The sequence below is a fragment of the Uloborus diversus genome, chromosome 4 (genome assembly GCF_026930045.1).
Source record: "Uloborus diversus isolate 005 chromosome 4, Udiv.v.3.1, whole genome shotgun sequence".
NCBI classification, from domain to species: domain Eukaryota; kingdom Metazoa; phylum Arthropoda; class Arachnida; order Araneae; family Uloboridae; genus Uloborus; species Uloborus diversus.
The window spans coordinates 79,093,204-79,119,252 of NC_072734.1; the positions used below are offsets into that span (position 1 = coordinate 79,093,204).

Consider the following 26,049-nt stretch of genomic DNA (forward strand, 5'->3'; position numbering starts at 1 on the left):
TCAGTTTCTAAAAATTTCCTCAAAAGTCCTCACGAAAAATTTCTCCCCATAACATCACCAGAGACACTCTAAACCTGCGTTCTTAGGACTACAATTTCAAAAAAAAAAATTCCAGGGGAGAGCCCGCGCACCCCCCCCCCCCCCCCCCATCAGTTAAGGAAAATTTCAAGTGTGCCTTCTTAAAATACCTGTTGCTCTTTCTGCAAGTGTAGTAGCAAAGGTTTACAAACAACTTGAATGAAACTTTTAAGATATACTTTTTAGATTATATTAGCTATTAGATTTTAACTTAAATTGGAACATGTTTCAACTCATTTACTATCTGCATTCTCTTTTTACTATTTGTTAAGGAATATGTGTTATACAATAAATAAATAAACATTTATTAATTTATAGCAATAGTTAAAACCCATCGCAATCCACCTTAAAAAACTAATTGTACCATACTGACCACATTTTGGAGCAATTCGGTTAAGTATTAAAAAAGATACGAGCATTTATGAGGGCGGACTGCCGCCATTTTTGATGGCTTCAGTTTAGAAAATGTACCAGCAAATATCCATCCAAAGCTCAAAATACTTTCCTGGACACCTATTAAACTTCTGTGTTAAAACATTTTCCCTGCTCAAACTTTCTAGAGAAGTGTTGAGCATTTATGAGCGCTACTGGCCACCATCTTTGATGACGTCATATTAGCAGGAAAACGTACCATGTGGAAGATCTCCAACCAAGTCCAAAATAATTTCTAGGACACCAATTGAGCATTTTTGAGAAAAAAAAAAAATCTGCCTACTCAAATTTTCCAACATGTGTGCTGTCAGATTCTGGACAAAGTGGCAAAAAATAGAACATAAAAAATAAAAAGCTCCCGTATCTGAATACTGAACTCGTTTTCGGAAAAAAAAGGGGAGAGGGTTTTTAATAGCAATTTGTATTACGGTATATCCCTGTTTTGACAAAAAAAAAAAATCATGCTGACATGCTTATGTAAAGTGAATTTTTAATCAAACTCTTTCGTACTTTACAGTTTATTAAAAATACTAAAATACAACTTGATAGAAAAATTTAAAGCAAGATTCATGTGTGTGGGGGGGGGGCGGCATTTTGAAACTTCGTCCCACCTCAAAAACTTCCTAGATCCGGCACTGGAAAGTTGGAGTCATAATTTTGGAATAGTGTCTAAAACAATGACTGTAATAAAATTAAACTTCTATTTCACTGACTCTTATTTTGATACTTGTTTTCTACTAGGGCAAACAATATATACATTAATTGTTATCTGGATCCTTTTTCTTCTCAAAGTTGTATCTTTATCGATAAAAAAAATCTCTAATTTGTTAACTTGTCGTGACTTGCAGTTTTGTGAATTTTTAACTTAATTAAGAAGAGAAACTAGTCAAATTCAATTGTGGGTAGTTAAAATATAAATTTGGCTTGACATTTGATTTAGATTTTTTTTGTAAATGCAAAATTGCTTTTACTTTGTACAAGTAAGTAAAAAAAAGAGAGGTACAGATATCTATTTTCTATGTTTCTATTTAGAAAAAACTTTCATGTATTTTCTTACTTTTTTGAATATATACATGTATTATTATAGGTGGTCACATATTATCTGGAGCTTGTATTGAAACAGATGCACTTGATAAGCTTATTCCAGATTGGAAGGACAAAGGGGTATGTTTAAGGTGATTTTCTTTATCTGGATATACTTAAAGTAGTCTCATGCAAACTTTTTTTTTTTTTTGCCTTAATTTATTCATAGTATTTTATCGTAATTCCTTCATGTTATTTTTGGTTTCATAATGTGCAGGCACCAATCAAAACAGCTGTAAAAACAGACAAGTTTGCATTTCTAACTGAAAAAGGCAGGATACCAATACCAATTTTTAAAGGTTAGTTTTTGTTTTTAAAATTTTATTTGGTAACAAAATATAATGGCAATAATTTTTATATACTGTTGTTCCTCAGGGTTAAACTAAGGAGTATGTTGAAACAATTCGTAGTCGTTGCACTCATTGCAAGGCAAAAGCATTACCTTTCTTTAAAAAATTATGTAGCATTTTAACTTACATGGAGAAATCATGAAAGTGCCGGCAAAAACTTGAAAATAATTTAATGTAAATAATTACTCACATGTTCTTTAAATGTTCATGTTTCTAAAACATATTTCTTTTTATGCAACTTAGCAATCATTAAATTGTAATTCAGATCTTAATCATACATCACAATTATGTAAAATGATGCAAAGCTTTGAAATAAGTAAAAAGTTAACACATGAAGAAAAAAAACAAATAATCCATATAGTATGTAGTCTAACTTAATAATTATAAGCATTTAAAAAGAAAATGCTAGGTAGACGAACCTTACATGTCGGCCGTTAATGTGCTGTTATATTCTGATTCAAACATTAACTGATTAGTGGAATAAAAAATATGTGTGGGGGGGTTGAGGGGGGGGTAGGAGGTACTCTAATGAATAGCTCTGCAACCCTTTGATATTGACCGTGGCCTGCATCAAACAAACTTGGAAGTAAAATATATTAATGTGGATGCTGCAAAAAGTAATAGAAAGCAAATGGTACAGATGTGATATACCCCCCCCCCCCATTTGGCGACATCAGATTTTTTGGAGAAAATTTTAATATTTTTCTTGCCAATGATGCGATAATTTTTTAAGCATGGCATCCCTGGCGAAATTAACCTGTGTTTGGTAACCCAAAGACAAGCTAGTTAGATCTGTTCAAACTTGTTTACTTGGTTTCACGCAGGAGAGATACGTGTTGTTTCGTGCAATATACCTTACAGGAAAGCTTATTTTGTGTTAGTTTAAAATCAGTAGTTGTGTTTTGAAGTAAAAACATTAGAAAATCCCAGTTTCTTCAAACTTGAACATTAATTAAAAGTTAACTCCAACGTGGTGTGTATCTGTAATGTGCCATTGTCATATGATGTATTGTTTTAGACTGAGTGTGAGGATTTATACCATAAAAAGGTAAGTTCTTCATTTTAGAATTTAAAAAAAAAACCTCTCACTTCCGAAATTCTTTGTTTATACAAATCCTTGAGAGGTTCTTGTAGTTTTTAACTTTATTTTTACTGTTTGTAAATTATTTTTTTAAAAATAGTACGGTTATTTTGTTCTAAAAGTTAATTCTTATCGATGCCACCAATTATTTAGACATTCTATTAACGTGCTTCCTTTAGGTACTGAATTTCTGAAAATAAGTTGACTCCAGCATTTTATAAAAATATGAAGATGTTATTTTATGTAAAATATAATAGGTATTTTGAAAGCATGTCTGGATAGCAAATAAATGTATGGTATTTTTGTACTGTTTATGTTTAGGATGTTTTGTTAAAACATTTCTATTTTTCATACATCGAAATTTGAGTAACTTAGCACTTTTTTGGACTGAAATAGTTATTGATTTTGGGGGTGTTTTCTGCTTTAAACATCGCAGTTTGAATTGCTTTGCTCTTTTTTAGCTGAGTATGAGAAAAGTTTTTGTTCGATGAGATGCAAGATGGAAAATAGCTTTTATTTCTATTGGTACATATTTCATTGGTGAGCTGTTATAGTAATTTGTCAATTTAAGCATTTTAAATACTTTTTGTCATTGTTCTTTGTGTACAAAAACTTTCTAGTTTCTGGTATTTTTGAAGCGTATATTCGTGGTGTTTTTTGTTGTGGTTTTATGTTGTTTTTATTACATTGTGTTCTGAAGTGCTTTGATCATATTTTTTATCTGATTTTTTCCTGTTGGCGCTAAAAAAGCATTGCTAAGAACGATGTATGACATATGTCGTTATACATCGTTTTCTTGGCAACGCTTTCTTGGCGCCAACAAGAAAAAGTCGCCAAGGGTGGGGTATATCACATCAGTTCCAGCAAATAGGACTTACTTGTCACTAATACTCGCTAAATAGCTCAAAGTTAAAGGGATAGATTGAACAATTCCTTTGAGAACATGTATTGATATGAAAATCAACTTGAAATCATCCTTGATATTTCACACACAAAAAAAAAATGTATTGAGATCATTTTTTGGAACACCCAGTTGCAACTTAAGAGGCAAGTCCACAGTTGGATGTTGTACAGGTCCTACATGCTAAACATCAACCTTCTACATCTAGCCATTTTTAAAATCTGCAAAATACTTACACACACATGACAAAACTTGTCAAAATCGACTCATGCATGGTAGTGATGGTACAGTTGTGCATTTGATGCCAAAATGAAAATTCCAAGTCTTCTTGTGCTGAAAGTACTGAAGAGAGAAAGGAATCATTTTGCGAAGTAAAGAAAAAGGAAAGTTAGCAAGGAACTCTGCTATTATTATCCTTCTACAACAGAAAGAACATATGAGGCAGTGAGAAGCAAAAGGATGCAAGTGGCAAAATTAAAAATTTGGAGATAACCAGTACATATGGTAGGTGAACCTCTCCTCTGTCTTGGGGCAAGAGATGGTACTAGTAGCCCTGGTAGTTGATGCTATACAGCATGATTTTAACAAAAAATCAATGGAAGCCTACCTAGGATGTAATCTTGAAACGTATTTTACTCAAAACTTGAAACTGTCCACTTACACCCCTTTGCTTCTCACTGTCTCATATGAGAAATTTTTGGAAGTTACCCCCATGCATGCAAAGAGAGGTTTGATCCAAGGATGCCCATATAGGGGGGCAAGGGGGGCTCAAGCCCCCCTTAAAATTTAGAACTTCCTTGCTTTTAGTACTTTTTTCTTTGCAAAAAATGTAAAAACAATTCTTCAGCCATTAATGAACAATTTATTTAAAATGTCAAATTTTAATAACTCTAATCTGCACTGAAATCAGTTACCATGGGGAAAATATCTGAGCCTCCCCCCCCCTCCCCTTACAATTTTGCATATAGGCACCCTTGGTTTGATCAGAAGATAATTTCAATGGGGCAATTGTTTTTTTCTTTTTTTTTTTTTTTTTTGCAAAAAAAGACAAACAGGGAAGGATTTTATGAGAAAAATGCATCAAGTATGGGCTTCCAAACTGAAATGTTTCTCAATGACCTTGTTAGATGGTATCTCGGACTGATGCTTTATGATTGAATAGCCTTAAAATTTTAGTAAAATTATAAGAATTAAATCTTTGATAATTAGTATAACATATACTCTTGCATGCACTCACACACATACATGTATAATTTTTTTGCATTAAGTTTTCAGCACATTTGTTTAACATATTTGTAATCTAAGTGTCATTTTAATTGTTTTATTTTTCAAGGTTTACCTATGTATAACCATGGAAACTACATTGTGAGATTAGGAAATGTCGTCAGGTGGTTAGGTCAGCAAGCAGAAGAACTTGGTGTTGAACTTTATCCTGGTTATGCTGCTAGTGAGGTGTTCTTACTTTTTTTATTTTTACTGTTATTAAAATTATTCGAAAAAGAAACATTTTAAACATACAGGGTTACAGCACCAGTAACAAACATGCGTAAGACATCGGTCTCAGGTTAACTCAATTTTCTGAGCATTTTAATGTATTTAGACATTTTAAATTCTTTATCTCTCATGCAACTACATCTTATCTAACGTTTGGATGCTTCTGGATCCTCTGAATTAGTTAATTCTATTTTTATTTGCTCAATTTTGAAAAAAAGTCCAACTCCCAATAACAAACACCAAAAAATCTAATGATATCCAGTAACAGATAGGATGAGGGAAGGATGAGTAAAATTCCCCTTTTCTCTTCAAAATGTGCAAAAGTTCTTTATTTTTCAAACTAAAGCCTTATTAAATTTAAATGAACATGAAACCCTAGTTGACCTCGTGGCGGCTGTTCATAACCTTCCACCACAACCTTTTACATACCAACTGGCTCATAAAATTCACTCTGATAACACTAGATGGTTGCACTGTATTCATGGGCCACAGCAACATCAGTTTTACTTGCCTAAAATTATCTTTATTTAAATCTGTTACTGGCGCCATTACCCTAGCTGCATTTTTTGTAAACTATGTAATAGTTATAAGGAATTTTTTTTGAGAATTGTAAAACCAAATCTAATATCCCAGAAACAGATCTATTACATTTATTTAAAACGTACCCTTTTTAATATGCACGCTTGAAATATACATTTTAATTGTTCATGAAAACATTCAAGCTGCAGTAACTAAAGGTGCAATCATTAACACACTTTTCTAATGTTTGCATTGGACAGCAGCACATTATAATTCAAAAGAAAGTAATATCTCAACTACAACTAATTGTAGTTTTCTCTCAATAATATGCAAAGAACAATCTAATTGTTATATATTTTTCTATTTACTCAACATAGTTCTTATATGTACTTTGTAGTTGTAAAAATGCAGAAAAAAAAAACAAACAGTATTATTTGTATCTAAGATTCTGGAGATTCATCAGATTTTGATTTTAAACATTAAAGTAAAATTTATTTACTTTCTTTACATTTGTTTATAGTAAATACATATCATTTTTGTTAGGAAAAACCTACTTATACAAAAATGTGAAAAGATTACAAAAAAAAAAAAAAAAAAAAAAGCTAAACATAGTAAAGTATGAACTATTTTAAATATGTTTTGACATGATTTTGTGGCATCTCTTTCCACTTTTTTTATCCCTTTATTTTTGCTGAAACTTTAAAATAAATATCCAGGCAGGTGATGAGGTGGTACCAAAATGTTTTGAGCCAAAAAATGTGCTAGACTATTCTCTCTCAAATGAACATAACTGATTTATATCATTATACTATTGGTTTGGTTTCTTGGGTAGATAAAATAAAACATGAATTCACTTCTGTATTTTATTTTTAAAATTAATGTTATAGGTCCTCTTTCATGAAGATGGGAGCGTTAAAGGAATTGCAACAAATGATGTAGGCATCAATAAAGATGGGTCACCAAAGGTAAAACATATCATTTATTTTTTGAAATCCAATTGATACTTTTCAGGGAGAAAACCTTCTTTGTTATCAGCTTTGCTTATTATTGATTTTTTTAAATCAATCATAAAATGATCCATTATAATATAAATATGTTCAATTTTTAAATAAGTATTTTCTTTAAGGAATCTTTTGAAAGAGGAATGGAACTTCATGCCAAATGCACAATATTTGCTGAGGGATGCCATGGACATTTAGCTAAACAACTTTACAAACAATTTAACTTGAGAGTAAACTGTGAACCTCAAACTTATGCCATTGGGTTAAAAGAAGTTTGGGAAATTGATCCAGCTAAACACAAGCCAGGCACTGTGGAACATACTGTTGGTTGGCCATTGGTAAGTCTTGCTTAACTTGCTTATGGGAAGGTATTTATGCATGTTAAAAACTGTAGACTGCATAATCTAAGTTTTTTTATCAAATGTTTTTATAAATGTTTGCTTATTATTTTACCATCAACAAATCTTCTTTTCTCAAAGAAATGTACTTCAGTAGTTAATATCATCTGAAATTAGGAACGTAGTTGAATTAGCCATTTTATTTTGTAAATACAATATACTCTCGGTATCACGAAGTCGGAGGGACGGTAAAAAAAATTTCAAGCTATCAAGGTCATAATCATAATAAAATATTCTAAAAATTAGTCACGACAGTTACCAATAAGTGGAAACACATAATGAAACTTGAAAAAAAGTTTCAATACAATAACAGAAATTTTAATTTTTAAAATGAGTTCGAAAATAATAGGAAAAAAAAGAATGTTCTAGTGAAGTAGCAAAATGTAGTGATTTACTACGACTAAACTTATCAAAGGTTTAGATTATCTAAGTTGCAGAATGGTTTCAAATGAGTTTCGAGTGCCCTGTAACAAAAGAAGTTGGACAAAAGATTGCACCATTCCCTTTGTCTCTAAAGGAGTTTTCCGTTCATCTCCTCTTTTAATGGAGATGGAAATAGGGTCAAAAGGTCCAACAAAATGGCGTGAGAAGGAGGCGAAAAGTTTTAGGTAGATTTTTTGGCCTTCTCAGAACTTAAATTTTATGAGATCTCTGGCTTTAGAATAAAAGTGACAGTATATAAGCCTCTCTGAATCATTCTTAACCCCTGAGAGAAAAAATGAAGGATGTGAGACATTTTTGGAAACATTCCTTGTGTTTCTTCGAGACAATAAACTGGTTTTTCCGGAAAAATTATATTTGACTTTGAAAAATATTTGACATAACAAGGTTTTGATTAAAAACCCTTCGACATAAGAATGAAAAATAACATTAGATAAATGCACAAAATCCAGGGGGAAAATAATTTTTTGTCACATCAAGTTTTGCGAGATATTGAAGTTTGAGATATTAAGAGTATACTGTATTTTAAATATGGTATAAGGTAAACACACCAGAGTAGTGGCCACTTGAAGGTTTATATTTAAAAAAATAGGATTCCAAGTCTTCCAATGGATTCAAAAATGCATCAAACGTGCACACATCTTGCACATTTGCAACCATTGGGAAACCTGAAATCCTATTTTTTCAAATATAGAAACTTTGAAGTGGCCACTACTGGTGTGTTTACCTTATTTTAGGCATTTTTGTTATGTAATAGGATTTTTCTTTACAATTCTTTTAGAGTCAAATTTTTTAATTAAAGAATCAACAATCGCTCTTTTTTTAACTACAGTAAACTCCTGATTATCTGCGGTGTAGGGTATCACGATATCCCTGGTTAGGCGAAAACCGCGGATAATCTGAATAATAGGTAAAATTTATATTAGCATATACAATAACTAAAAAATATAAATAATACTCGCTCATATATTTAAATTAAAGCTAAAATTGATAACATTGAATGTAAAAAATGTACGTATGAGCAAACAGTAACACAGTCATAAGCTACTGATTAAGACCCCTGTTTCAGATGAAAATTGGTAGCGCTTCACTTTGGATTGACGTTGTGACTTCTCCCTCAACCCCCCTATCGATGTATAGAAATTTTGCAATCAGAGACAAGTTATCCGGTATGACGTTAATCCCAAGCAGAATGTTACCGATCGTTTTCCTGTAATAAAAAAAGTTCTAGGGCTTAGTTTCCTGGAATAAGTTAGATTGCACCAAAACTTGTAAAGGGGAGAGAAGGGTATTTTAAAAAAATAATTGTAACAATAATTTTTTTTTTAATGTGAAAAGATCCGCGGAGAATCCGAACTGTATGTAATCCGACCGCTTATAATCAGGAGTTAATTGTAATAATAAATTTCCATGTTAATCATGCAAAGTCACATTTGATTCACTTAACATGCTCCATCTTGAAACTAGTTCAAGAAGTACTTTTACAGTGTGATGTAGCTTCCTATTGTTTTCTGATTGATCTACCATACTACCAAGTATCCAACATATTTTAATATACTACAAAGTGAATTATGCAAAGGAATCTGAATAAAAACTTATTCAGGTAGTGAAGTTAGCTTACATCTTCTTTGTTAGCACAGCTCATCTAATTCCCTCAAAAGTAAAGAATTGAGTCTGTCACGAAGAAGTTATACCCAAAGTTTGAGTACAAGTCATGAAGATTTCCAATATGAAATTTTTCTCAGCAACCTGAGAAAAAATAAGCATTTAAAATTAGAAAACTGAGAAAATTATTATATTTTTGAAATTATAAGAACTTTTTGTATAGTCATTTTTATCTTTCAATATGAATCCATAATTTTTTCAAACAGTTCTAAAACTCATAATTCATAAGCTAATGGGACATTACTAATTTTAGTAGAAGGAATTTTTCGGTATATTAAATTAAAAATTTAACGAAAATATTTCTCTGGCTTTACTTTTTCTAAGTAAGGGAAGTGATTTGTAAGCAAGTATGTACTGTATTCATTTCATGTTTCATCTTTTATGTTATTCTTCGTTTAGTCCTTGTTAGAAGTAAACCACATAGACCACCAGAAGTAATTCTCATTTTGAAACCATATATGATTAAAAATAGCACTTTCTAGGTATTTGTTCATCATTTTTCATGTCCAATATATTGCAAGAAGCAGATGATTGCCTTTTGTTCAAACCTGAAAATAGGATTACACCTGAGTAGGGGGGAATCAGGATTATTCAATTATCTGTACAAAGATTGATAGGGATAAGAAATAGCTCTGTAAACTGGAAAAGTTTTATAATCCTGTTGTTTCTCCTTCTAAAAATATTTAATCTTTCACTGCTAAATATTTTTCAAAGTATTAGTCAAAGGTGCCAATTTTATTCATAAAGTTCTGTGGAAACTCTTCTCGTGCAGTATACTTTAGTAAACGCAAGCATGTTATGCCAATAGAATGCTTGAAAAGTGAATTACATTTAAGGACCCTTGGAAAATGAAATTCAAGAATTTTTCAAGAACCGTAGAAACTTTGGTTTAAATCCATAATTAGTTTAATATATAGTTAAGATGTACTTGTGAGATATTTAAAACTGACTTTTTCTTGAAAGTACAGTTACAGTACACCTTCACAATTCATTAAACTTTAAAATGCCTCTCTTTAGATAATTTGTGTCTTACACATTTCATTTTAAGCAAAATGTCCTGTATTTACTAATATCTGCATGTGTACTATACTAAATATGTTTTTTTTTTCCTTTTTTAGGATAGGAAAACTTATGGTGGATCATTCTTATATCATTTGGATGAAGGTTCTCCCCTTGTGGTGGTTGGTTTTGTTATAGGATTGGATTATGAAAATCCTTACCTAAATACTTTCCGAGAATTTCAGAGGTTCAAATTGCATCCCTCCGTCAAACCTGTTTTTGAAGGTGGAACACGTGTGGCTTATGGAGCTAGGGCACTAAATGAAGGAGGCTTTCAGGTAGGTCTATTTTTTCTTTTTGCACATTAATATTTCACACATGTGTTAAAAATGAGTCATATTTTCCCTCCTTTTTATTTAAACACTAGCAGCATTCCCGGCTTTGCAAGGTCTACCTCGAAAATAAAAGTTGTGTCAAGTGACACATGTGCACAATCAGGCTTCAATTAGAAAAGAAAAAAAATCTAAAATTTTCTATCAAAATAATCATTCTCAAATAAAGAAAACGTCAAATCAAATATTCTCGAATAAAGTAAACGTATCACTCCATAAATAAGACTAAAATCCTGAAAAGAAAAAAAGAGAGAGAAAGAAAAAAGATAAATCGCCAAATAATAACCAAAATGAGAAACTTTGACATTGAAACATAAAATTTTATTTAGTCTTTGTCGAGAAAAAAGTAGCAACCTTCTGATTGGTTTTATTCATGCTAATTTAAAATGAGATCGTGCAAACAATAAATTTCGGATATGAAAATAGAGTTTTATTAGGCTTAACACTGCTTTTGAATTTTTCCCGGTGACTTTACAGTCTTTTTTTTTTAATTCGAAGGAATCAAATGAACTCTATGGGTATTTTTCGCGGACTTTTGAATGGTGCCAAAATTAAACTGGTCGTGTAATTATTTCGGGTATAAAGAGCCATTTGATGCCATTTTCGGGCCCTAAAATTAAAATTTGAGCTGTTTGGTTCTATTTTGGCGTTCGAAAACCTTCCTACATTCCTTCTTGGGTGCCCAAGTACCTCCCTGCTAAATTTGTTCCAGATCCGATGAAAACTCCTGATGAAATCAGATTTGTATAAGGAACATAAAAGGGGCATTTCACGGTATTTGTGGCATAGGGGTGACCGTAACGAAACTTGTTAAAAGGTTAAAATTTTTATATATATATTGAAAAAGCACATTCCAAAGGACATGAACATCATATTTTTTTCTTTATTTACTTAATATTATCCATGTAATCGCAATCAAAACATCAAAAATACAATTTTTATAGTTACGGACTCTACATTGAATTTTTCTTCAATAGTGACTTGAACTGAATTTTAAGCCAAAACTGGTGCATGAGACAAATGAAGCAAAGGATTATCTCTAATACATATAATAATTTTAACCAAAAATTGCATTCGTTAAAAAATTATAAGTTGTGAAAATGGTGATTGTAGAGTCCATAACAATAATTAGAAGAAAAGTTTTGTTAAAATTTTTATCTAACCACTAAATTGAATAATTTCTAATGTCACCTATGGTGTTACAATATCCTAAAATAAGTTTGCATGATTATTTAAATTCGGTATTTTTTATTAATTTTCTAAATTTGGTTACAGACAAAACGTTACAGTTCTACATTTGGCAACTGTTTCAATACAGCTCTTTCTTTACCAAAATGCATGAACAGCCTGCACACACACACAAAAAAAAAAGAACACAAATAGCCCTTTAAATGGAATTACAACTTATACTTAAAAAAAAACTTTGACTTTCAGAAGAATTTTGACTGCACAAGGTAAGTGTATAGTGGAGTAGGGGCACATTCGCCTGGGGGGGCTCTCTCCTTTTCTTTTTTTTTTTTATCTCAACATAAAATTTAATTAGTAGTTTTATTTTCTACCATAAGTTACATTAAATATTTCTCATCATCCCTGAAAATTTTCAATTCATTAACTTTTTTCACATCAATATTTTAACAGAACTTCGTGATGTGAACCAACCTGCCACAGTCCCGGGGACCCCACATCACAAAAACAACTTCTGTTACAATTTTAATGATAAATATTATCCAACATTTGTACCAAACAAATGTTGTTTTGTGATTAGAATCAAAAACCAAAGTTTAAAGATCAATATAATTAAAATTGACCATTATCTACTATTACATTTTTTCAAGAATCGGTACAATTTGTGTTTTCAGCAACTTCACAATTGCTAATACTAGAGAATTGCTTTTTAAATTGTTCTAAAAGTTTTTGTGGGTTTTCTAAAAGTGAACCAACATACCCCAGGTGCTTGGTTATTGGTTTGTGCTGATTATTTTTCTTCACAACAAAAAAATAAACTGCTAATACTTAAGAACTAAAATTATTTTAGGCGAGGAATTCAATTTATTGCTTCATTCTTCATGAAAACCATTTAAAAAAATGAAGTTGCTTAGTTATGAAAGTTAATCAATCAAAAATAACACTGCCAAAATAATAGTTTATGAAATTTTTTCAAAATAACTGTACCATATGATTTCATTATAGGAATTGTAGAACTATAGATGTTACTTTTTGTTAGTCGTAAATTTAAAAAAAAAATTAAAATCATCAAGGCCGATCTAACGAGCCCCAATTTCCTCTATTATCTTATGGGATGTTGACTGATCTGGTGGTCCCGAATTTCAGTATATTTTCAGTGTTATATTGTATTAAAAAAAAAAAGAAAAAATACTTTCACGATAAAATTATAGAACAAAGTAAGGCATGTCAGATGGCCTATAGTACATTAATGCTTTAGGGACATAGACGAAAAAACAGACCTTTTGTGCCATACATGACCAATCATACATTTAATTAATTGCATGCAATTATTTAAACCAGAAATGGACAAAATTTTGTTGCTTAAAATTATATGTAATTCCTGAAGCAAAAAATGTTGCCCTTTTTACTTGAATTAACATACAATTTAACTGATCTTTAAAAATGAAATTTAAAAAGTTTTGGCTTAAAAACATCTTCTCCCTAACATGTCCCGCACCCCTTAAAATTCATCCAGAAATTTTGATTTACTGATGATGGTCCAATATTGATCACTTCAGATAACCAAGTTTCTACTATAAAAGTTAAATTGCTTGTAAAATTTGAATTAAAACTTATCATTTCTAATAACAAATTCAAGACTGAAGAAATCAACATATCACTTGGTCTGTTCAAATAGGAGGCCACCTTCAATCTGGTACCCCCCCCCCCAAGAGCTTGGGTACACCTCCCCTAAATCCCCCCCTGCAATGTCAAAAACTTCCCCCTAAAAATGAGAAAAATACACCTCAAAACACCCCCTTAAAAAACTTCAATGGCAGTCTGAGGCATGACCCCTCCCACTCCCCAGTGGGCACCCCTCACATATATGATGAAGAAATAGCCATAACACTAGATTCTATCATTGGAAGTATTGAACAATGAGGTAGTATTGTTGTTGTTTAGACTCTATAAACAATAGTTCAAACAATACTCAAACATGACAAATATGTAGAGTCCGTAACATGTTCATAAACATGCAGTTCTTTAGTAAATAATTACGTACAAAATATATTTTGCCTTTTTAAAAATTATTTTGGTGCCTAAATGTATTATAGCTAAACTGAGACATAGAGTAGAAAAACTTTATTAGGTAAAAATAGTTATTACTTTCACAGAAAATTTGAAGATAGTTTAAGCAAAAGTTTCCATGTCTTTTGAGTGTAAAGTCCTTCACATGCTATAATCTTCCTATATCTTTAGAAATTCAACATAAATCTAAATTTTTTTTCAATGCTATGACATAAGTACACATAGGACTAATCATTTACAAAAAGTTTAACTTTACTATTTGCACTAATTATGAGTAGGAAGCTATAACATCCTTATGAAGTGTTGAGTTTGTAACAGCCAAATCCTGTGAAATGCCCCATAAACATACAAATACATATACACACATATTCTTTGTTTTATTTAAATATAGATTATGCTGTTTTTAAGGCTTAGTTTATGCTTCAGTTATTAAAAAACATTCAATATAATTCATATACATACTATTTCATCTATACATACATGCATAATCTGTATCACATAATCACATTCATATTATGTGATCATTGTAATTTAAATGAAAGTAATGTTGCATGTATGATTTTATGTGAAATAACACACACACCACTAAAGAAGCGAATTATTAGTGAGGAATATTGCTTGTGCAATTGGAATTCAACTTGCTGCAATACACCCCGGAACATTTTGTTAACTGTTACATTAACATGCATTATGTTTTTACATATGAGCTTATTAAAATAAAAAAATATTTGATTTCAAATTTTAGTTAACATTTGTAGCAATAATATAAGCTTAAGTGGGTGGTAAACCAAAAACTTCAATTAATTAAGTTACAGACCAAAAATTTAAAAATTTTCAGTCATGCTGCACTTTTTCCAGTTTTGGTTTGCAAAATCAAAGATATTGTGTTGTCTCTGTGCTTCAATTTAAGATAATTGAGTTGCACTGATTGATTAGCTGAATATATTTAGTAACTCCAGTAAAACATGTAACTTAAATAGTTCAGTTTAAAAAAAAACTACTTTGAGATGTGATGTGATTGAGATGAAGAAATTTTTTTTTTTCTTAAAAATACTGTTAGCAAAATAGTTAATGGGGAATAAATCTACTATAATTTAATTTGATTTTTGAGAGTTAAGTAAAATACGGATATACAAATTGCATTCTTGAATAGAAAATAGAAACAAAACAAATACTTAAAAACTTTTGTTGACGGCATTCATGTCGCCACTTAATTGAATGTCTAGACTCCAGTTACACAACTTCCATTTCCTTTGGTTTGTAAAACTTCCTTTTTAGCACCTAGGGTCCAGGAAATCATCTTCAAATTCTTCTATAGTGACTTTCCACCAATATCGCAACATGGTTCAGACAGGTGGCTTCTTTTCCATTCCACGAGGAACACAACCATGAACTGCCATCTCGCACGAGCAAGCGAGTCAAAATCGAGAGCCGCTTTTGGCACTCAATTCAGTTTATATCAGGTCCCGAGTTACGTCACACTAAACGTCTGCATGCACTAAATGTAAAGAAGTATTGCATTAGTGAATAAAATAAAGGCATGTGGCTAGAAAAAATTTATAATAAATTCTGTTTTTCGAATTACCCAGCCGCAACCAGACCACCGGGGATAAATTTAGAATTGAAATAAACTGGATTTTTTCCCCCTCCTGTGCGCTGGAGGGACAAGAACAAAATATTCACTAAGAAAGACTTTTTTATTTCTTGTACTAAGTTTTTTAGTATACTCCTCAGCTTATTCAATCATCTGGAAGGGCAGTTTGTGCCAAGCAGTCACCAGAAATTATTGTCCGGGTAGATACTTTCATTTCTTTTTTCAACCAGTATCAGCTAACCATGAAAAATAATAGCAGATAAAGTAAAAAATATATTCTAAGAAAATAGTTTGAGTAACTGATCTGAGACCATAATCTGAGACCTGTTGATTTAAATGGAACTTGGTTTGTTGAAGCTATTGGGGTTCCACTAAAATTAATTCAAAATTTAAAAGAAAAAAAGAAATGCAAAAACGAGTCCAAAACTATGTTGTCATATATTTCTGTTTTTAAACTTGATCCAATGTAAATTTTACAGCAACATGTTTCACTTCTTGTTATGTACTATTAAATTTTAAGTTTTCTTACTTTTTCTACTTGCTACTGTACATTTTCAAATTTTAAAAGAGATTTGCTAGTAAAAAAAATGTTGAGAGCTATTGTTCTGAAGAATTTCAAAACTAGTTTTTTTCGAAGATATAGATACATCACTGTTGATGTTTTTTTTTTTCTACACTCTGACTTAAATATTTAACTCAGTCATTGGAAAAATGTTACCTGATAATTAATACCAAGTAAAAATTCTTTTAATTGAAATCATGTGTGTGTGAGTTTAATTTATAAATGATTCAAAATAATTACATTACAGCTATTTCTGAACTCAAAATGCTTATGTTGCTTCAAAATTTATTTAGAGCATTCCCAAATTAACATTTCCTGGAGGATGCATGATTGGTTGTAGCCCAGGTTTTATGAATGTGCCTAAAATTAAAGGAACCCACAACGCCATGAAAAGTGCTATGATAGCAGCTGAAGCTGTATTCGATACTGTCACTTCTGATACACCTTCTGAATCTCAGACTATGAGTATGTATTTCATTCAGTGTCATAATCATAAAATATGTTTGCTAGCAAGATGCTCTTGTTAGTTATCGTCTTTAGTGTAATTTTCAGCTTTTCTGTTTTGTTGTTTTGTAAGGTCCTGAGCCTGTTGAATATGAGAGAAAGCTGAAAGAGAGTGACGTTTGGAAAGAACTGAAATCCGTTCGCAACATTCGCCCATCCTTTCACAGTCCTTTGGGCATCTATGGGACAATGTTGTATACAGGAATGTTTTATTACTTGGGAAGAGGAAAAGAGCCATGGACATTATCTCATCATGGTGAGGAAGTTGTTTCCGAGTTGTTATCAATAAGCTTAAGAAGAAAAATCTCTTCATTAAAAGTTAATGTATACAGTATAACCCAATTTAACGGTTTTCAAGAGACTGGAAAAAGTTATTGTTAAAACAAGGAGCACAGACATTCAATGCAGTTAAATCCTGAGCAGCAGGGGCGGCAAATAGGGGGAGCGAGAGGGGGTGGTTGCACCCCCAAATTTTTCATTAAGAATAATAAAAAAAATGGCTAAATTCAATTTAGATAGCTTAGAAAATTATTTGCTTGCATTTTAAGAACAGAAAAAACAGATGGAGAATAATTGTTTGCATTAACTAAAGAAGTAATCTCTTCATATGGGTTAAATATTTCAAAATTGTGTATTCTATGTTATGCTGGTGCATCTTCTGTGAGATGCCCGTACAGTGTTTAGGCTGCGCAATTTTTACGCGTAAACTCCCTGTCATTTTACATAAACTTTTATGCTCATATTATAACTTAATGTTTAGCTAATAAGTGTTCATTGATTTCTTGTACTAAAAACATATTTTAGCAACTCGATGCATTATATGCTTTCTTAGAAACTCTTTGTGAAAATATCCTGTTTTTGAAAAACATGGCACATCGAAAAATATTTTCATATCAACAAATATATCTTGAGGCTCTTTTCTTGACAATCTCTAAGTGACACACGATGGTATTCAAAAGTTAAATCTATAAAAGCTCCATAGAAGAATTACTGGAAAGCGACCTTTTCAATGATAGAAAATCTGATGTCATTTTAATATGTGTGACTTTGTTTGAATTATCGTTTACTTTATTTATACTGCGGAGCGTTTTTTGAACAATGCTACACTCTATCACAAAAATTTCAATCCGCTAACCTTAATTCTTGGATTGACATTTGAAACTCTTAGTAATTTTCACACTAATGCATGCTTGAGCCCTTGAACAAAGTAAAACTTTGTGACAGAACTTTCCATAACAGTTTTTACTGTATGCCAATGTAGAAGAGGTGACAAAACCACATGAAGTTTTAGTCAAAATATTAAATCACTATTTTAAATAAAATGATCAATTCAGCTTCTCAAGAAATTGAGACAGGATTTGATGAGATATATTTATCATTGGTCTCTTCAATATTAAGTAGATCGGTTATAGAAAGCGAAAAAAAAAAAAATATTACACTTACTTATAGTAAGTGAAATTTGAGGGAAGGAGAATTGTTTTGTGAATTGCTTCCATTGTTTTTTGATTATTTCAATCAGGTCAGTCATTTTATAGTAGATAACATTTGTGTCTCAACTTCAATATTGCTTTATTGTTCTTAACATTAAAACCATTTTATTATCCTTTCCTGTTAACCAATATACCGTACTGAGAAATTTCATGTTCAAAAAACTCGACCCCCCAAACGAAATGCTGAAATGCCGCCCCTGCTGAGCAGTGAAATGTATCATTAAATTGAAGAAATCCATTAAATCAGGTCTTGTTAAGTTGAAGTTATAACTGTATTTGTAATAGCAAGGTTCCCAAATGTTTCTAAAACAATTGTTTATTTTTTGAAAGAATGTACCCGACACACAATGTACCCGACTTATAAAAAATTCCTGCATGATGTAAGATTCTATCTAGAAATCTAGCTGTGGAAAGAAAATTAAATTAATATAGCTGTAGCTCTCTTTAGAACGACTTTCCATTATATTGACTGATGAATGAAGGGCAATCTACTTTTGCATAGATGCAATCAGTGCTGTAGTTGGAGTGGAAGGAGGATGCCGTTCCCCGAAATATTTGATTTGTTATTGTAATAATAGTAATGTAAGTTAATTGGTTTCAAACCACCTTTTAAAAAATAAATGTCTCCTTTTAAAAATTTAAGCAGATTAGATAATCTAAATTGACCTTTTTTAGCCTAGTGAAAATCTGTTGAAGAAAATATCCTATAAAAAATATGAGTTCCCCCAAGTATTTTTTCCTTACTACAATATTGGAAGCAATGGGATTTTACCATCCGAACTAAATTATTAATTCTAATATAACGTCCAAAATTGAGTTTCAACTTTTTTTGTAATTCTCAAAACCATCTTTTTCAAATCTAACATGAAATAATTTTATGTTTTTAAAGATACAATATTTTTATTGCAAATAATTTTTTGATGATAAAAAAGGCCTCAAAAAATTGATGTGAAACATAGTCAAAAAATAAACATGATTTTATTTTTGAAAGAACAGAAAACATCTACAATATCTATATAGAAGAAAGAACAAATATTTTGAAGAAAAAAAAGAAATTTTTAAACCAAAAGCTTACCATGATCATTTAAGAAATAATTGATTTACTGCAGTTATTTTCAGTGTATTTTGTCAAAAAATGTATTACTTTAAAGCGATGTGTAACTTAAGTGTGCATTGTTGTATAAAATGCAAGAAAAATTGTAGTTATTTATTTATTTTCTTAATTCTGTTTTAAAATCAAGCATGCTTGAAAAAAAATTCCAGTGCAGTCGACTCCCACTACAACGCGATTTGACTTACGCGAAATGGCTATCACGCAAATTTTTCGCGAGTAACGAATTTTAGAGCTAACGCAAATTTTTCGCCCACAACACGAATTTTTTTGGAAGGAAGTATCTACTTCATTCTGGGCGACTAAATATTGATTTCGTGAATGTTATTGCATCTCTTTCAGCATCACTAAAAGACAAAGTTCCCACACCAAACTAGTCTAGTGCATCAAATAATCACTCAGCATCTTTCATTTATTAATTTTTTCCATTCTAAGTATAAAAGTTGTTGAAATATAATGGCACCTTAGTGTCGCATTCATCTAAAGTTTGTGAAGATGAGAAGAAAAAGAAAGTTTCTGATAGAAAATATAAAAAACGCTAAAATTCTCAATATGCATGAACAACTACAAAATTTCGACGGTAGTGCGACAATAAGTATGAGTGAATCTACCATACGTACAATTTAAAGTCAAAACTAAAAGATATCCGTAAAAGTTCAGAACTTAGTTTCAATATTGAAGGTTGCAGAGCAGTCTAGTAAAGTAAATATTATGAAAATGAAGTTGCTCTTGTATTGTGGATTAATAAAGAGATCAGGAAGAGGAGATGTTGCCACAAAATGAAACGTTATGAAGGCGAAACAAACGTTATTTAAAAATGTAGAATTAGATAAGAATAGCGATCTGATCATGGAGCATAAATCATCACTATCTTCATTTTGTAACTCTTAAATATTGTTACTGTATCTATTGTAATATTATAGTTTTTCATTTTAATTTTACGTCTTTCATTCCCATTGGTCATTCATTTTGTTCATCTTTGAATAACAGCTTTTATTTTTTTTAATTACAGCAAAAGTTCAGTTCTTTATGCAAGAAATTGTAGTGTATGGTTAAGGAATGCTTTAGAGCAGTTTGAGGGGTCTTTATAAGGGTTTTTTTTGTCTGCTTTAAAAAATTTGTATGCATATATTTTTCCACAATGCGAAATTTTGACTTACACGAGGAGTCTTGGAACCCATCCCTCGCATAAGTCGGGACTCGACTGTACTTAAAAACATAACTAAAACACATGAAATATCTAATTTTCATTATTGTGACTAATGTAGTTTGAACAAAAGTTCTAAAATGAACATCGACTGTTTTACAACAACATTCATCGAAGCTCATGTGGCTTTTTTTCCTTTGTAGTATTGTCTTTGAAGATGTTAGGGATAAAAACTAGTATGCATGAAATTAAATTTTAAACAATTAAAATGTAGTCCTAGGGTGATATGTATTTAAATGTGTACAAGTTGAGCTAGGCCTAAATTCTCAAACTGCAAATATAGTTCTGAATTGTATTTTAGGTGCTGATTATGGAAAGCTGAAACCAGCCTCAGAATGTAAACCTATCGAATATCCAAAACCAGATGGGGTTATTACATTTGATTTATTGTCATCAGTTGCATTGACTGGTACAAATCATGAGGACCAACCTCCTCACTTAACATTAATGGATGATTCTGTACCAGTTGACAGAAATTTAAAAGTTTTTGATGGGCCTGAACAAAGGTTTTGTCCAGCTGGTAAGAATAAATTTTTTTTCTTTTTAATTTGTATTTTATTCAAATAGATAATGTATACGTTTTTCTTTTTACTTTGAATTTTATATTTCTACAAGATTTGCAACATTAGAGTATTTATTGTTTCACCTATGCATTATATGGCAATAACTCAAACTTTTATACAGGTTGCATTAAAAAGTTCTCCTACACTTGAAGGGGTCAATTTGCAGCATGTATTATAAGTTGAGTGGTACATCTTATGCTAGTTAATGAAATATACTCCACTACTTATGATTTAAAAGTTAATTTGTGTTTTCAGCTTTGTGAATAGTGTTTTAGTCAGCAAGAACAAATACAGAGATTGTTAGCCCTTGATTTTCTGCTTTTGATTTTGAAAATTTAGATTATTTTCTGAACTTTCCTAACAGTATGCAACATTTCTTTTGGCGTACCTAAAAAGAACAAAGCTCTCCGGAAATTGACACCATTTTGCCTGATTTAATTCTCAAAGAGTGACGAATTTTGGGATGTTCAAAAATGTGCTGATAATGACACCCACTATTTGTTTCATATATTCCTAAAAACTCACAAATAAGAAATTTTTCATTTACTTTTCAAAAATGTATACTTTTTTGCATAGATTTTTAAAAAAATTTCAGTTTTTAAAAATGTGAGAAATCTCTATGACACATACTTCGTACAAGGGTAGTTTTGCAGGCAGAGCCCAAGTGTGATATGTTTTAAGCAGTATGTGTGTGATCAAGTGTATGCGACAGCCCAGCAACAGTCTCCAAAAATTTTCATAAGGAAAAGAAAACCATTCCCTCAAATTCCCTAACAGAATAAGGGCATCAGCTTTTGAAAATCTGTTAGAATAAGGGTTACTTTTTTCAAATAACACCAAAAGTCCCTCTGAAAATATCTATCTGGATAAAGAAAAAACAGTTCCATAAACCCCTTTCGGGATGAGAAAAAAATTCAAAATAACACTTTCTCTTTTGCATGCCATCAGAATAGGAAAAAATTCCCTTTTGAAAGAGCTCAATATTTGCTAAAAGTCCCCATTAGAACAACAACATCCGTCTCTCAAAATCCCCATCACCATCAACCGTTCTGAAATAACGTTAACGGAAAATCTAAAAATCCCGATTAGATTCAATGCAACAGTGAAAGTCTCCATTAATATAGTATACTCTCGATATCTCGAGCTTCAGTGTCTCGAAAACCTTGATAAGGCCAAAAAATTATTTTCCCCCTTGATTTTGTGTATTTGTGTTATTTTTAAATTTTATGTTGAAGAGTTTTCAATTAAAACCTTGTTATGTCGACTCGTTTGAAACCGTTCTGCAACTTGGTAATCCAAGTCTTTAAAAAGCTAGTCGTGGTAAATCACTACATTTTGCTACTTCACTAGAGCGTTCTTTTTTTATTTTTCCTCCTCTATTTTTGGCTCATTTTAAAAGTTAAAATTTTTGTTATTGTATTAGGACTTTTTTTTTCAACTTTCATTACTTACATGTTTCCACTTATTTTCAACTATTGTGACTAATTTTTTGAATATTATTTTATTATGATTATGACCTGGTTATCTTGAAAACTCAATATCTTGAATTTTTTTCATTGTCCCTTTGACTTCGTGATATTGAGAGAATAATGTTAACTAAAATCTTTTATTATCTTCTACTAGCAGCACAAAAAATTGATAAATGCCGAAAAAAACGGGAAATTTTTTAATTTTTCTATAAACAGGAAAAGCCTCAAAACAAAAGCAAGACTTTTATTTGTTCATTATCAAGCAAAAAATGGCAACAGATACTTATTCAGCTATTTCTTTTCAATGATTTTTTTCACTCATTATCTTAATTTGTAAAGACGAAATTTAAAACTGATTTTCCTTTACATAAAATACTTATAACATTCTACTTGGCTAATTTTGACACTTTTGAATTTCCAAACCAAAAGGAAAAAACCTTCTCGGGGAGTATTTTTCACAGGCTTTCCAACGAAACTAAATTTGATACCATCCGATAATTATTTGGAGTAAAAAGAGCCCTTTTTGGGTCCTAAAGTTGAAATTTGAATGTTTCGGTACTTTTATAGCTTTCAACAACCCCCTACGACCTTTTTAAGGTCGAATCTAGAAGTACTTTTTGGCTAAGTTTAGCTGAGATCCAAAGTAAACTGGATTTATATAAGGAACATATGCAAATAAATACATACATACATTTTATTTATATACAGGGTGTTCCGTTTTAACCTGCAAGACCTTTATTTTCACAACCGTTAGCCCTAGGTGTATACTTCCAATTGAAAAAATGTTCAAAATCAGGTGCAGACTTATAAGATAGTGAAAGTTTGAAGAAAAAATAAAAATGAGTCAACAAATACAAAATTTAACTTTTTATACAGGTCCTAGGTTCCCTAACTTATATTTAAAGAAATAATCTCCATTGAAAACTATTACTGACACAAAAAACTTGACATTTGTGCGACCAAAACTCAAGAAGATATTTCAATTCAAAGTTTTAAAGATAAGATTGGAACTTATTGCCCTTTCAGAAGAATGAAATGCTGTCAAAGTAAAAAAACAAGGTATTTATATTTTTCATTGCCTTTCAAAAATTTATACAAATGCTATGCTGTGATATGCAAAAACGTACTAAAAAAAACCTTGGACTATTTGAAAAACCACACTCTGCACACATATAATTTTAAATACTTGTCAACTGTTACATTTTCCCCCAAAAGGTGCTATTGACGGCTAGTGAAAAGTGGTGTAAGTCACAAAACGCTGTGTTTCATATCTCGGTGAATATTGGTTGTAGTAATTTCAAACTTTTTGTGTCAGTAATAGTTTTCAATGGAGATTATTTTGCTATAAATATAAGTTAGGGGACCTCGGGCCCGTATAAAAAGTTAAATTTTGTATTTTTGACTTATTTTCACTTCAGACTTTCAATATCTTAACTTTTTGAACATTTTTGCAATTGGAAGTATACATCTGGGACAAAGGTTGCGAAAATGAAGGTCTTGCAGGTTAAAATGGAACACCCTGTAGACAACGATACATTCCAAAGAAATTTCAACACAGAAAGTCAAAAGGATCAGTTGGTAAATTGTTTAATTTTACTCTTTTGTTAAGTAAATTAAGTTGTTCTCAAAGTTATTGTTGATATTAAAATTTTAACATTTCTGAATTGTATCACTAGGTGTTTATGAGTATGTGCCAACAGAAGATGGAGAAGGACAACGGCTTCAGATTAATGCACAAAATTGTATACACTGCAAAACTTGCGATATCAAAGATCCTAGCCAGAATATCAACTGGGTAACACCTGAAGGTGGTGGTGGACCAGCATATAATGGGATGTAGAATACTCCCTTTGTTTTGTAAGAAATTAAGAGGAAAATTATTTAGATACATGAACACATGTATAAATTGGTTACATTTAAGATTCAATCTTATATGATCTGTTTTTAAAGTAACTTTTTTTTCGATGAAATTATGTTTAAAATATTTGAAGTACCCTTTTGTTTATTTTTACTCCTTTAAGTTGCATTTTTTTTTTAAATTTGGTATTGTTAAAATTAATGTATTTTGTGATATATTACATTGATTTAGTACTGTTTTTAAAATTGATGTCTATTTTTTTTTGTTTCGTTTATGTAAGGTTTTTATGTAATGAATGGTATATTATTAAAAAATCATTTAGATTTTAACTACTACTGATAAAGACACTACTGTAACTATTAGGCATGAATATATCAGAATTTCAATTAATGAAATTATTTTTAAAAGATTTCATTTTACATGCATGTTATAGGTAATAAGATCACTTTCAAATCATAAAAATATCTTTGGAGCAAAAAATACAGAATTTGATGTACTATATCCACTTGGTTAAGCAGGGTTTCAAATGAGCCAATTTCTAAATTCTATTTTTTACCTTACTTTCTCAGTCATAATGCCTGCCTTTTACTTCTGTTTTTTAATTGTAGCAAAAAACAAACAAAAAAAAATAGTAATTATAAAGTTAACATACTTCCGCTTTTCAATTGTTGCCAGAAACAGTGAAAAACAAGTCATTATAAAGTTAGTTTCAGTAATAAATGTAACAATTTTAAGGCTGAATCTAAACAATCATATATTTGTGGATTTTAGGCAAATAATGCAGGTTTTCGAGTTTTTAAAACCTTTTTTTTTTTCACTAAACCTGTTCTATGTAGAAAAAAAATGCTTTTTAATTCAGAGCATACAAACTTGCAATACTTAGAGCAGATAATAGTCAACATAAGTTTATTTACCCAACACATAAACAAGTCAACTTTAAAACAAGTCAATGTCCCCCTTTTCTAAAAAACAATGGTAGGTAACAGGTAAATAACTTCCAAAAATTTCACCTCAAATTATTTTTTAAATAAAATATTAAAAATGGTTTTTAATTCTCAAGACAAATCTATAATCTATTTATACCTATATTTTCATAGGAAACTTAATTTATACATGTGTTCATCTTTAAGGACATACATTTTATATATAGTTATAAATATATGAAGTGCTCTAAGGTAATGCTTTAATATAATTATGAATGTTGAAATTTTTATTGTAAATGTATTTTCTTATAATCAAAACCGTGCAAATGTTACATCATTTTAAATGGCATAGTAATTTATTAAAGTGTAATTTATATTTTGTGTCTATGAAATAAATTTATTTTTAAATTGAAAATATTTAGTGTGTATAGTTAATAAAAAATTCAGCTTTAATGTAAGAAGTCTCTAAATAACTTGGTTTCAAGTCAGAAATGTTGTCAGAGTTCTGTTTAGTCTTTTCTTTTTTTAAGTGTAGCAGAAGCATAAATAAAAAAATAATAAATAAATAAAAAACCCTGCTTGTCTTGCAAAAATATTTTAATCCCAACAAATCAATTGTATACCTATTACTGTGTATTTTAACAGCCAAATGCAATTGATTATTTACAATTTTCAAAAC

The 26,049-nt window shown here is 30.6% G+C and overlaps 1 protein-coding gene across 1 annotated transcript in view; it reads left to right on the forward strand.

Annotated features, from left to right (window-relative positions):
- The window catches only part of LOC129221573 (electron transfer flavoprotein-ubiquinone oxidoreductase, mitochondrial-like), a 35,522-nt gene extending 9,532 nt beyond the window's left edge, over window positions 1-25,990 (forward strand). Inside the window, exons 4-13 of the mRNA XM_054856077.1 lie at window positions 1,598-1,674; window positions 1,811-1,892; window positions 5,259-5,377; window positions 6,826-6,903; window positions 7,065-7,277; window positions 10,562-10,780; window positions 16,539-16,710; window positions 16,823-17,005; window positions 20,859-21,077; window positions 24,266-25,990. Coding sequence (XP_054712052.1) covers window positions 1,598-1,674; window positions 1,811-1,892; window positions 5,259-5,377; window positions 6,826-6,903; window positions 7,065-7,277; window positions 10,562-10,780; window positions 16,539-16,710; window positions 16,823-17,005; window positions 20,859-21,077; window positions 24,266-24,429 — 1,526 coding nt within the window. The 3' untranslated portion in view covers window positions 24,430-25,990. The remainder of the gene's footprint in view (window positions 1-1,597; window positions 1,675-1,810; window positions 1,893-5,258; window positions 5,378-6,825; window positions 6,904-7,064; window positions 7,278-10,561; window positions 10,781-16,538; window positions 16,711-16,822; window positions 17,006-20,858; window positions 21,078-24,265) is intronic.
- The last annotated feature ends 59 nt before the right edge of the window (window positions 25,991-26,049 follow it).